The 14,441-nt window shown below is 35.3% G+C and overlaps 1 protein-coding gene across 4 annotated transcripts in view; it reads left to right on the plus strand.

Moving 5' to 3' along the window:
* The window catches only part of TAPT1 (transmembrane anterior posterior transformation 1), a 51,944-nt gene that overhangs the window by 16,615 nt on the left and 20,888 nt on the right, over positions 1-14,441 (plus strand). For 3 of the 4 annotated variants that reach the window (XM_067298200.1, XM_067298202.1, XM_067298203.1), the window contains 4 exons: positions 7,060-7,222; positions 10,741-10,876; positions 13,176-13,273; positions 13,551-13,620. In XM_067298200.1, coding sequence (XP_067154301.1) covers positions 7,060-7,222; positions 10,741-10,876; positions 13,176-13,273; positions 13,551-13,620 — 467 coding nt within the window. The remainder of the gene's footprint in view (positions 1-7,059; positions 7,223-10,740; positions 10,877-13,175; positions 13,274-13,550; positions 13,621-14,441) is intronic. The other variant, XM_067298201.1, reaches the window with a different exon arrangement.

Here is a 14,441-nt window from a genome sequence, read left to right on the forward strand (position 1 = left end):
CTTAACAAGTCCTTACTAAGGATAACATATTACAAATTGCAGGGTTTTATAAATGGAGGCAAAACTTAGATTTGTGCATTTTCAAAATGTGTTTTAAGGTGAAGAGACCATAAACTGGCAAGTTTGGTAAAGAATGAGCATTGAATCTTGAGCTTATGAATAGTGTTCGGAAAAATCACTTTTGCTAGAGTAGACTGCTGTTTTCTGAATTGCAGTTCTTGGCCGCTGCCAGTCAGCGCAGTGTACAAGTTTGCCATGCAGGTCCATGGGGCCAGCTGCCTCGGACGCAGCATGGTAAGCGTCGGGCTGTGCCATCCTCACCTTTTAACTGACCGGACAGAAACAGGATGGTGTAATAGGGAGGTGTAACAGGAAGGCTTGTGTCTTGCTTACTTGTATTAAAGTGAGTAATGAGTTTGTATATTCCTTAAGCATGCAGTTGTATAACTTTATTATTTGGAGGCATAAGGATTTGTTTCAGTGGAGATTCAGTGGAATTTTTGGCAGTTAGCACGCGTAATGGTAAAGGTACCCAAAGACTGAGTAATTTGAATATCTTGTTAAATATGTGCTGTAGAACACTGAAATCCCTGCTTGTGTTTGTGTGTTGTCTTAATTTACTAATTAGTGTTAAACAGTGTCAGAAAGTTTATCTGTAGGCTTCTTCATGGAGGAATATTTGGATTTTCAGTTTGAATTTATGCATATTGAAGGATTATCTTATGTTTAAACAGCTCAGTGTATTTAGTGGAGGTGATAAAGCAAGACAAGATTTTTATATAGCAGATAATGTAAAGAATGGATGACTCTTGCTTTTCTTTCCTATAAACAGACTTTGAAGAAGTTTAATTAAATTTGATTCCTTGGTAGTCTAGTACAGCTAAACTTGAGAATTTGAGGCTTAGCATAATGAAATCACTTGTAAATTTTTTTTTTATTTTTGAGAAGAGCATATTTAGACGGTATGACTTAGAGCAAAAATGTTAGAAGTAATAATGAAATAATGGGAGGAAAAAAAGGAGGTGAAAAGATAGAAATCTTGCATCTTAATAAAGAGCCTTGGAGGACAATGCAAGTACACTGAATCCACTTATTTATTGGCTTGTGATGTGTGGAAGTTATGATTGGAAAGATACTTAGCTGAATAAACAGCCAAATTGTGAAGCAATTCACATAACTCATTTCTAGAATCCAATAAAATATTAGAAGTACTGCATCTTGGACGATGGGCCCTCTAGATATTATCTTTTGAGAGCTAAGTCACACTAAAACAAACATGTTTGTTTAGTTTATTTCTGTTACCTCACTGTATGTCTGGGATAGCTTTGAAGGAAAAGACCCACTGATTATTATAGGAAGATTTTTATTGCTTTATCTTTTATAACAGGAATAATTCAATATAAAATAAAATGGTTGTCATGATGTTCTTTATTTTTATTCTCCTTTTCCACTCACAAGAAAAAAACATAACTAATTTTCATGTGAAATCTTCCCTTCTATATTCTGTCATCCTTCATGCACAACTGTGTGTGTGTGTATATATATATATATATATATGTTTATAAATAAAAAGCCAACTTTTTTGAAAGAGGTTGATTTAAGCTGTTTCAGCTTCTCATCTGTTCAGTGTTTTCTGGACTTCCTCAGTAGTTCAGTATTGTCCATTTTTTACCCCTTCGTTCCCTTCCTTCAAGCAAGATTTTGAAAGTAACATCAGAACTTATGCTTTCTATTTCTTGTCCGTGTCTGGATCTTTGTATAGTTATCACAGTTTTGGACAATGCTGGCTTTTTTCTTCAATTTTTAAGATTCTCTAGAATTCACTGATGATGAATACAGCATTATCAAATTGTGTGTGATATTAATCAAGAAATTACTTAGTGTTCAAGATTGTTCTGAAAGTATTTTCCAGTGGTGGCATTGAGTGTGAACATAGTTACTGAGTTACTGGTGACAATACATGGAAATATGTATTGAGGAAAAATGACTGCAGAAAATACTGTGCAAAATGAGATCGCTAAGACGTTCTGAGAGTGAGGCATGAAAACACATTGGCCTGTGTGTTCATAAATGTATTAAATAGTTTCATGGGAAGGATGGGACCGATTTGTGACAAATACAGGTTGAACTAGTGTAATTAGTAGGTATATGGAGCCTGATTACATACTAAAACAGTAATGTTCAGTGCTCACAGAACAGTGACTACATCAGTTCATAACTGCAGGCTTTGCAGGTGTTTCTGCATATTTGCCGAAAGGTGACAAATCTGTTAGACTTAATCCTTAATTACTGGATTTCCTTGTCTCTGTGGGAAACAATTATCCCTATCCCATATTATATTCAGAGCCACACCTCCAAATCCTTTTGTAAATGTTATTAACCAAAGCAGAAAAGGATCCTGCTGCAATGGAATGGAACAAGAAATGCTTTTATAGATTTATGAAGTAGTCATAGTTAGTGTCTCTTAATCGGAAGCATGTTAGCTGTAGACTCCAGATTACTTGTCTAGTCAATCTAAAGGGTTTTCTTAAGTGTGTTTAACAAAATAACACTGAAATAGATTTTAAATGCCAAAAGAATCTTGTTCTTTTTCACTTACAAGAAAGCAGTTTCCTGTAGTCTGCCTTTGCAATAATTCCTTGTGCTGGTTATGGCTTTGAAATACCGAGAGTTGAGGCTCTTCTGTCGTCGAACTGAGGAAATTGAAACTATAAGGACATTTTTGTGCATTCTTTTAAAATAAATGTGTTTTGAAAGTTGTCACAATGTTACTGTTGGTTCTGCTTCTCTTGTGGATGACTTACTGCACAACTTTGAATAGAAAATTAATTATTTTTTTAGTTAAAACTTTGAAGACAATCAATGGAATGTTTACTTAAGTTTTTATAGTCCTTCCTTATTACAGACTTATAAGAAACTAAATCAAGTGTCTTTGAAGACTGAAAAGTAAAATTCACTAAATACATTATTTGAATGTACTCTACTCCTTAAAAGCTTGATTCCTGCAAGGCACAGCAATCAGTTGCAGTTGGCTTGACCCTTTGGGGCAGCCTTTGAATTGAACCATAGTGATAGTTATTCAGCTTGTTCTGTACCCAGCATATTTTCAGAATACCTTTGTCTTTGCAGTACGTGGAAAGCTGTCTGTGACTTTGCACCTTTGTATGATAGTATTCTCCGAAGTTAGGTTTCAGAATTGATACCATGTTCAGAAGAGCATTTGTAATCTATTTTTTTAGAGTTTGTCTTCAGCTGTGGTGGTGGTGATTTACTTTGATATGAACTTTTTCTGTGTTAGTTTTACTCAAGAGAGAGGAGCCATACTGCGGAAAATCAACACAAGCAGAAGAGAGTGGTAGGGTTAACAGCACAGAATAACTGTGTCTCTGCTGCGCTGTGGTCTTGAACAGCAGCAGCACTTGAGCCAACTAGCTCAAATGTAAAGCACTAACTCAAGAATAAGATTCCTGTATGTTGAATAATGGAGGTAGCAGTGTGAAAGGCCTTTGAAGAGGAACTGCTGTTGCTTAATATTCCAAGTGGGGGGAGCCACGTGGAAAAGAAACACTTGCTATAGAAGAACTTTTTTTGTTTTTTGTTCTTTTTTTAACAAGAGCTGAACTTGTGGTTGAGCTTTTTCACATCTTTGAACATTATTATGTTAAAGGTTTTCTAGATTAAAAACAAGATCTCAGTCTGTATTGATATGTGGACCTCACAGCATTCTTCCTATGAAAATGTTCCTGAAAGACTGCTGCAGAAACTTCATAAGCATGCTGTGCTTACTAGTGCGTTTCAGCAAGGTGCCATTCTATCATAAAAATTCGTACCTTGCCATACTTTTAAAACTGGGAAGTAGCTGAGCATTATTTGTGTCTCCAGGTTCTTCTCCATTTTCTTTCTTGCATAAATAGTACTAGCCGTGCTTCCTTTGCCATATGTTAGCGTGTGGCCACATTGGTAAGAGTACTGATAGACAAGAAGGGCCATATCTGCTGTGAGGTTATTTTAGTCCCTTTTTGTGGTGCCTCCAGCAGTCCCTAAGGACAATTTGTAGAAGTACTGAGTTTGTGACTGTAGGTCTTCAGAGAAGGAGGTAGAGGACACTGATCACTAGCAGCTCTAAGAAAGTCAATCTTCAGGAATGTTGACGTACATGACTGCTCAACTCTTCTAACAGCAGTTGTGTGTGTGTGTGTTTGTTTTTTAATGGTAATCCTTTTTAATAGACTAGAACTGGACCTGTTATAAGACTTTAGTGCCAGGGAGTGATTGGGAGGCTTGACATATGCTTTGGTTGCATCTTAAATAATGTTAACAATAAGCAATTAATACTAAATAACCTTAATTAGGGACAATATCTGCGTGACTTGTTCTTATAACTCTTCCCTTATGGCCAGGTAGAAGACAGGATACTGGGCTGGGTATACCTCTTCCTGAACTCAGTCAGACTGTTCTTAACTTTTGTAGTGTAAATTAAGCTGGTAATCTGTAAACAGAGTATACATTGTGTTAAAAGCTACTTAACACCAATTATTTTTGAAAACATAAGGCTTTCTTCTGCTCGAACTAGTATTTATGAAATCTTTTCATATGTATTAATCATACAATTTATTGGTGAAACCTGATTACAGTTGCTGATTGTTCAATCTAATAGTTTTAAACTGTGGACATATGAGAAAAGTGAAGGCTTTTGTGGTTTGGTTGCAGTGGGGGGCAGGGAGAAATTTTGTTAACTGCAGCATTCTGCAGCAGTGGAAACCATATACATTTAATCTATATAAACCTAGTAAAGGAATTCCCTTTTATTTAAATACCATACACTTTGTTTCAGGAACACAAATGGAGAGATTTGCTTGCTGAGGTAAACTGTTTAAGTTTTATGACAGCAGATTGTTTCTGTGTGTTGCTTTGTTTCTGTAGTATGTTGTATCACTTTACTAGAGACTCTTTGTGTGGGGGTGTCTCTGCTGATCCATGTCTCTCTACCAAATACTTCTTTCTCTAATGATAAGGGGTTGGCTGGAAGAGTGAAGAAGCCAAGCTCCTGAACAACAATTTCAGATTGAGCTATTTTTCTATATAGTTCAAAGCTCTGGCATTACTGTTGTGGAGTAAAAATATCTTTTTCCAATTTAGCTCAGTCCATGTTGCAGAATGAGTGTTGGTCAGAGGGCTAATGCTGTAATAACTCTTTGAGTACACTTCCAAAAGTGAAGTAGGCTGGAGAAAAGGGAACATGCTGTGTTCTCAGCTTGTGAATAGTTACCATCAGCACAGGCTTGCTTAAATCTGTAAACGTTTTAACGTGTAAATATATTTAAATAAGAATAATCATTTAAAAGTAGTTAAATAGAGTAATAAAGCTTAAAATGTAATTTTTGAGTGGAGAGGGTGCATTTTTTTGTTCTGTAAGAAGAGAATAGTCATAGGTTCTTTAGATAATAGGTGAATATTGGAAGTGCTAGAAAGTGCAGACTTTCAGCTTTTCTTGTCTAGAAATCAAGGTGCTTCAGTTAAAACTCAGCTTGTGGGAAAAATGGAAGAAACTTCACTGAAACTTAATGTCAAGGACTGTCTGAAAAAATGTTGTGACATGGTTGGTTTACTGTTACTTGATGGCTTTTGAAAAGTGAGATAGGATGAGAAAGCCACCCTAAAGAGTTCTGGTGTGCTGGACTAGGTTGAATTCTACTATTCTAATAGAATAGTAGTTCTAATACAGAGATTATACAGAAAGTGTGTATTAAATGTAGTGGTTACACTGATCAGAATAACAACTGTAGATCTAGGAGTCCTGGAACCTTTCTTACTCTCATACTTCTAGAATGAATATAATATACTTGCCCATTATAGAATTAAACTCAGCGTGGTTCCCTGGATACTGTGATGTGATGTATGATTCGATTGTGTGCTTTGAAATTTTCTCCTTTTGAATGGAAGGCACCAAAGAAACCCAAAGTACAACTTTCCTGCTAGTGCAAATGATGCTGTACTTAAATAGGATGTGAATCATGTACCTGGGATTTTTGACTCATGTCCACAAGGCCTCTAAAATGTCTTGACTCCTGGAGGCCATTCTAAACTTTTTCTCCAAACACATTACCAGGTTTTGGGAGCATTGTCTCATCTCTGTGCTTAAGTATACAGAAATTTAAAGTTCATAATTTATATTCTGCTAATTAGTTGCAACTTCAGTGAAAGCCTTTCAGTGTATATTAAAAAAATACATGTAATAGAAATTATTTCTGTATTTTGATATTTAATTCTCAAATAACTCTTTGATTTAATTTGAAGACTTTTAAAATGCTTAGCATGCTACTAATACTAAATAACTGAGAGTGAGCATTGACAGGTAAATATTGCTTACAGTTACATTATGCCTGATGTGATGGCTGGTGTTGTGGCAGTTGAGGTAAAGCCACATGCTTTCCGTAGTTTTAGTTTATGTGATTAAATTGTGTAATGATTCAGTTAGTCTTTTCAGTTATCCCTGGCACTACAGATAGAAAACTTCATTGCTTCAGGATCAACCTCAAGCTCTGTAAAATTCTGTTGAGGATGCTGCAGGCTGAAAAGAGATATGGAATTGCACTGTTCATAACCCATTTCTCAGCATCTGATCAATTATACTGAGTTTGAAGATGCCTGCTTCATTTTCTTTTCTTTTGGATAAGTCAAACATTTTTGTAACTGAGGAAGTCAAATTGATAAGCAGAACTGGCTGGAAAAGGGAAGGTGATTTAAAAGCCAAAGGGCATTCATGCAGAAGGTTCTTACCAAGCAGAGCTCTTACCCAACAAATACAAAATATTAACTAAATGGATGTGGCTTTGGCAATTGAGAGAAGATGATCCCGTTAACAAGTATGATCTATAAATTTGTCTCATAGTGTAGGGTGTTCCATATGTTTTGGGAAGTGAGGGGGAGGGGAAGAGTCAGTAGTAAGCTGCATAATATTCTTGATTAACAGCTTCTGTAAATTCATGTTGGCTTGATGACACTTCTATTTTGTGAGTATGTGACATTTAGTGGAACTTTCTGCACTTTGTATTTTAGTGATAGACGTTTGCTGCAACCTGCTCAGGTATGTGACATTCTCAAAGGAGTTATACTGGTCATCTGCTACTTCATGATGCACTATGTTGACTACTCTATGATGTATCATCTGATAAGGGGACAGTCTGTCATAAAGCTCTACATCATCTATAACATGCTTGAGGTAAGAATGTTGGTATCAAAGTGTCAAGCATGCTTTTTTCAGGATATCTAAAATATTGTGGTGTTAGAATATTTGTACAGTATTTAAAATTTGGCCCGTCTCTCATTCTCACAAATGCACACACATCCCCATTATATTAAATGTAAATGTAGTATAACAGACAAGTTAATGAAAAAATAAATTTTGTAGATCCTGTTTCATATTACATATTGTCTGTAGTTCATTGATCAATTCAGTTGAATGAGAACTGAGAAATGGGAAGGGAAGAAGAAATATCTTAAACTGAAATGTAAGAAATCAAATGTATGGGTTCAAAAACTCATTGAGACAAACAAACTGTTGATTTGAAACAGTGAGAAGATTTTGAGAACAGAGAAGGAAGATGGTAGAAGACATGGAATTTGCGTTTTTTAAACCCTTCATTATGGAATTATACCTTTCCTTATAAACAAGAACATACAAATTACTGCTTAACTTCTCTCAGTCCTGGCTGTCAGACAGAAGCCTGAGTACATAAGTAATAAGTTAGATGAATGTAGAGAAACAAGAAAAGGAAATATCTGGTTTGGGAGGTAAGATAAAGAGAAGTCCTGGGAAAAACTTAACTACTTCTAGCTTGTTATTAATGTAAAACATTAGATTTTATTTCCACTCTTGTGATCAGTAATTCACAAAGTAAATGATGTCTTTGGTAGGCTTTTTATGGCTACAGTCTTATCTCAGACCTGCAAACAAAGGACATGTTAGTGATACAACCTCTTAAAAGGACTCAGTCACAGCTGTGTACAAGAGTTACTCTACCAGTGATTCAGGATCTCTGAATAATCTATTAATCTGTGTTTGAGCATCTGTGGTACCTTTGCTTGAAGACTACTAAAACTGAGCTACACCTTGTGCATAATCTAAATATTTTGTCTAAAGACACTTGTTTTTCCTCATGAGAAATGATAATATTTAATAAGGAACAGACTTCATACCCTACATGAAGCAAATGTCATACAAGCCACCTCATTTTTTTTAATCATAATAGTTTTGTTTCTTTTGCATGTTTTTCAGCAAATCTAAAATTAAAAATATTAAATTGGCACTGAGTTATTGTGTGGATTGTAGTTCTGTAGGGAACATTCTCTCTCTCTCTCTCTCTCTCTCTCTCTCTTCCCCCCCCCCCCTTAATCTAAGAGATTATCATTCTGCAAATAAATCCAAGTGCTCAAAATAGTAATTTCTTTTTATTTCAAGAAGACTTCAAGTCACTTCTGTAAATGCCAAGGAAGTACAGCACTACATACTTCATAATTTGAAAACAGACTGCAGTGTTTTCAGTGGAAGGCACCCACCATTCTCTTCCAAACGGAGAGAAGTTGAATTTCTTTGCTACATTTAGCAAAACCAGAGGTGTTTCTCAGCTAAAGTACTACATGAGTTTCCTCTCTTAACTTGGGAGCAGGAAAGAAGGAAGTCTCTTACTGCTCAGTTACTATAGTTATTAGATTTACATTAGACTTCGAAGTTGAAAGCTGGAAACAGTACTTAATTTCCTTGGTCAGTTATGAAACCCTGCATACCAAACGAGAGGGCATGGGTTGTGGAGTGTTTTTTGGGGGGGGGTTTTGTTTGTTTTGTTGGGGTTTTTTTGTCTCCCTTGAAAGGATAGGTTGCAGCTGCACTATTGGTAGCAAATGACATGGTGTCCCACTGAAAAATTTGGTTGAAAGTCTGCTTTCAACAGTTTGAATATTGCCTTGTTGAGACTGCTTCAGTGAATTTTGTTATAAATGTTTGTTACTAATGCAAGAAATAAGCTTTTTTTTAGAACATGTTAAATATGCATTTTCTTAAAATAATAAACTTTACACTTTCACAAATTGTCAAACTAGGATTTTTTTTTATTTTTTATTTTTAATTTAGTTAAATTACTGACTGAGATGTTTACAATGTCCTAATGTTTTCGGCTCTTGATAGGTCCAGAGGGTATTGTCCTGGACAGATTTAAAGGAATGCAAAATCTTCAAATTATGTGCTGAATGCTCCAGATAGCCAGGCTAAGGAGAGCATTCAGCACAATTGGCTTAAATGGCACTTCTCTTTTTTTAGATTCAGACCCACCGGCTCCTGCTCCTTGTGAAGCCCCAGTGTGCGTTATGCTGGTGACAGCACTCACCATGGAATTCTGCTGGAGCCTGGAGCCGGCATGTAGGGTTTAGGTAAGTCACATTTGGAAAAGCAATCAACAATATTGTGTAGTGGGTTTTAATATATTCTATCCCATTGAATAAGAAACAGAATTGTTAAAATGAAAAGGAAAACAAACCCACCATTTTTACCTATTAAAACCCTCACAATATTGTGGACAAACTTACCAAACTCTGTAAGCATTCTGTAGTGGGTGTTACCACACCAGCTATGGTTACTTGGTGGTTAATCACAATGAGCAGGAACCAAAGAATGCAGACTACCTCAACTCACAAAATGTAAAAGCCGAAAACTATGCCGTTGTAAATATCATTTGAACTAACATTTTTGACCTTCAGATTTATGGTAATTCATCAGCTCATGGCTTAGTTCATTTTAATGTATAGATTATGTTTAGAGTAGCAGGTTGTAGTGCAGGTCGAGGCATTCAGTAAAATTATTTTTATTCATTTTTTCATATCTTAGGAAATCTCAGTGAATGTTGACTTGAAAAAGTTAAAGCATATGATTTCTCTCTGCAGTATCCTTACGTTTAAAACTGTTAATTAGCAAAGCCAGGAAATAATTAAATCTGGTTACTTATGTTGTCCTGTGAATTTATTTTCTAGATAATATGGTATGGTTCAGTTTTTACAGTTACATCTTATACTCAGTTCTATTTTGCTACTTGCTGTTTTAACATATCTAAAACTGTTTTTCTCTTGTAAAAAGACAGTCAGAGGAAACATCACTTATTTGTGTTTATTAAGTAGAGGTGATGAGTTTGTCATACTTAATTATTTCAATTTGATTGGTTTTGTAAGCAGATAAAGATTGCTCTTATTTTAGCTGGACATGTGCTTTGTAATGCAGAGTTGATTTTTAGTGGTTTTTTTTCCCTGTTGTCTTATGCAGCTTAAATTTAATATTACCAAACTTGAACATGTAGGAATAAAAAAAAAAAGTGCTTCACAGCCTTTCCTCTTAATGATCTTCAGCTTTACGTGATTGCTAATTATGGAGTGTTGAGAACTGGTGGAATTCCATTTGACCTTTCTTGCTGTGGTACTGAGTTACCAACTTGGTTTGCTGTCCATGTTTTTCCTATCTTTAGCATTACCACTGTCTAGGTTTTTTCCTACTTGCTGCATATATTCTTTGGATTACACGTTGGATGTTTGTAGTTTTTCCAAACTAACTTTCCCTTTTGGCAACAAGAAATGAAAAAGATGTGAAATTCATTTATTTATTTATTTTTAGGTAGGGGTGTATTATGGTGGAATATTCAAGTGTCTTAAAGGAAAAGAAACATTGCTTTTAGGAAGTAAAAAGATCTTCTTGTTTAGGTGGCAGATCGTCTGTTTTCTTCATTTGGACAAGATATTTTGGATGCTCTGTATTGGACAGCTACAGAACCTAAGGAGAGAAAAAGAGCTCATATAGGTGTGATTCCTCACTTCTTCATGGCAGTGCTTTATGTCTGTATCCTTTTTTCTTCAACAAATTACAAAACTTTCTAGATTAAAAAATTATACAGTAATTGTTTTGAATTATTTTTTTAAATATATTTGACAAACCTATTATATTCCTGAATTAATGTTCATTTACTTTCAAAATAAATTGCCACTGCTATGTTTAAAAAAAAACAAAAAAAACTTTTACCTGCTTTAAAAAAAAAAGAAAATCCTTTGTAGTGGTATTCTACTGTAGTAGTAGACAACTTTACTAATACCTGAAGTGTAGTAAGTAGAAGACAGTAGCTGGATATTTTTAGAAACTTAATTCTGTTTTGTGCTAAATATTTTTTGGGTCACAGGAGGTGTTGAAGCCAGTGGATTTGTTATTTAGTGGAATGTTATAACCATCTAGCTTGAAAGTATTTTCTTGAAAGTGTAGCAACTTTAATGCTTGCATGCTTTCTTCTTGTTAGCTTCTAATTTGTCTAAAGTGATTATAATAGGATGCCAGCAGAACTGCCTAATTCTCAGTGTGAGGACCAAGCTGTCTTTTGTGGGGGGGGGGGGGGGTGGATATTTGTAGGCTTTTTTATACAATTTGGGTACTTCCCTTCTTTCAGCAAAAAGGGAACTAATTGCCTCATATTTAGCATAAATATAGGTCAGTCTTGTTTTCATCTTTAACTGCCAAAGCAACAATAACCAATGGTTGTAGGGGTAGACTGGAGCATATACAGATGAGAATGAGTTATGAGGTGTTTGAACTTTAAAAGCCTGTCTTGCATCGGCTCTTAGCAGTGCTCAGGCTTGTCAGCACTGCTTTCCACTGACTCGGAACCAGTTCGAGTTATGTGACACAAGATGACCACGGTTCAGTAAACAAACAAGGCAAAGTGCATTAAACAAACAAACAAGGGGAAGTTCATTACTCCTAATTATGCATTGGATGAAGCAATAAAGTAGTGCAAGGCTTTGATATCTTCAGATAATCTTAACAGCAGTTCATTTACTAGGTGCACAGAACACTGACTACTTTACTGTGATAATACAAATGGCAGCTTTCTTGTTTCTCTGATAGCTGATATTTCAGTGATTGGGCTAACCGTCTGTATATCTGTTTGCAGCAAACATGATCAAATATACTGAGTTTGATCCTGGAGCATTTGGAGTCAGGACTTTGTAAAGAGCTCCTGTCAGAATTCAGTGGTCAGGTTAGCTAAAATTTTGCCTGTAGAGATAATATGGAGTCCTTAAGGAAAAGCCAGTGAGAGATTAATTTGATATTACCATGAGACTTGTTCCATTAAACATGCTCTCTTGGGCTGTGTCTACATTAGTAAGTGGTGCTCATAAAATAGATTGGTAGAGATCAGTTAATGCTGAGGCCTTAATGTCTGCACTGTATATGTTTGTTCAGGAGGCAGAAGTTTCTTCAGACTCGTCCTAACCTGGTCGGTCCCATAAACCGTTAGTGGTTGGAGGACGTATTTTGGTTTAGTTTTCTCTGCAAGGAATATGACTTTTTTTTGTACTCAGAACCACTTCATGATGTGAACCAAAGAATGGTAAATACAGACAACTGGGAAATTAGCTTCAACAGGTCATTTAACTCATTTAAGTTGGTGGGTAAGAGTAGGTATGTGAAGACCAAATACATACTACTTAGAGATGCCCAGGCTTCAGCAGCTGGAGAATATGCTTACTATAGTAAAGTGCATGAAGGGACAAACACATACTAAGAAGGAACTCTAACTAGTTTGCAGTGAAGTAACCTTAAGGTGAACTGATAAAGATGGCCTGTAAAGAAAAACATAGTCTGATAGATGTGGTGATAAATCTAGAATTGCTGTGCCTTCCCCTGTTTTCTGTGAAATCCCAATGCTATTCCTTTATCTCAAAATTTTTTTTCTTCAGTGTATATTGCTATTTCTCCTTTCTGATGCCATCGAGCTCTTTTAGAACAGGAAAACTTAACATAGTTATTACATGTTATAAAGCACTCTGGGTACACTATACGTGCTGCAGAGCTGGAACAAATATAGCATGTATGTATGAATGTTAGAACAGAAATATTCTTGTGTTGAGCTAGTTTTCTATCATATACTGGATGAGGTCTCAAACTTACTGAAGTAATGCAGAATTTTACTCAAAGATTTAAGTGCTGTCTTACTGCAAATCTAGGTTGCTAGGGAGATAGAGAAACTTTTTTCTTATTAGGAATTTTGGAAACAAAGTAGGAAATCTGGGATTTGATGCCATTTAATTAATACTGCTGTGCATAAAAATCATTTCCAAATATGCTTCCTTAACCTTGTTATCTACAGTCCTGCATGCCATTCTTATAATGGTTCAAGCAACAACCCTTAATGTGGCCTTCAACTCCCACAATAAATCATTGCTTACCATCATGATGTCCAATAATGTAAGTATGGCATGAGTTTAACAGCTCTGAATATTATTGTGCTACATAAATAAATGCAAGAGTTGAAATACCTGTATGCCATGCTTCCGCATCACTTTGTTCTGTGGCATATATTTGCATAGAGTGTGGAGGAGCTTTATTTTATAGTCGCTCTAAATTTTTTTCAACATTCTTCATCTTAGTGTATCATATTGCATATTTTTCATAATCTTTGTCTGATTAGTTTACACTGGTTTGTTACCAATAAGAACTAACCAACTGTTTTTAAAAATTGCAGTTTGTTGAAATAAAAGGAAGTGTTTTCAAGAAGTTTGAGAAGAACAATCTTTTTCAAATGTCAAATAGCGGTATGTATAGCTATGCTAATCAGAGGACAATGAAATAAGAAACTGATTTTTTTAGTTTGTTGTTTAAAAAATAATTTTACCTTCATGTGAATGAGCATTCTGACTTGAATTCCGGGTCTCCCCTATTACTACTTGGTTCAGTAGCATGAGAATGGAATTCTACTTCTAGGAACACTGGTTAAATAGCTAGTTTTTATTTTTAAGGCTCTAAATCAACTTATCAGCTCTGTGCTCAATTTATTTATTAAATAGTAATTTCAAATATAAGTTACAGTATCTAGAGTTTCAGAGTATAGACATTCTGAAGAGTTTCATCTCTTTGTAAAGTTGACTTTGTACTGTATTTACAGTGGTCCCAGAATGCATACTGTTTGGCAATTTTGAGGATGCATCTTGAAATACCATGTTTTTCCAAAAATAATGTAAGGAGATAAAATGAAATAGCTGGCTTGTGAAGAAAAGAATGATTAAAAAAAGCATGTTTCTTAGGACATATCAGAGATGATTTTAAATTGACATGCTAGTAAGATAATAGTAGGTGGTGCTTAGGGGATAAGTGTTAGGCTTCTGGCACTTTGGACTGTGATACTGCTGCTTAGTATAAAATTTGCAAACTTTCTGCCCGAGTGTCTCATCAGGAAAAGATGTTTTAAGTGTCATTTAATGGAGGTTCTTTTTATTAGTGATACTAGCCACCTAAAATATTGCATTCTTGGTTTAAAAAAACAATAATAGCAATAGCACTTTATGGTTGTGCTGGAACTTTTAATTTTTATTATTTTTCTGAACTTTGAATGCTTTTATTTCTATTACTTTTGACA

This window comes from Apteryx mantelli, chromosome 5 (assembly GCF_036417845.1).
Source record: "Apteryx mantelli isolate bAptMan1 chromosome 5, bAptMan1.hap1, whole genome shotgun sequence".
NCBI lineage: Eukaryota > Metazoa > Chordata > Aves > Apterygiformes > Apterygidae > Apteryx > Apteryx mantelli.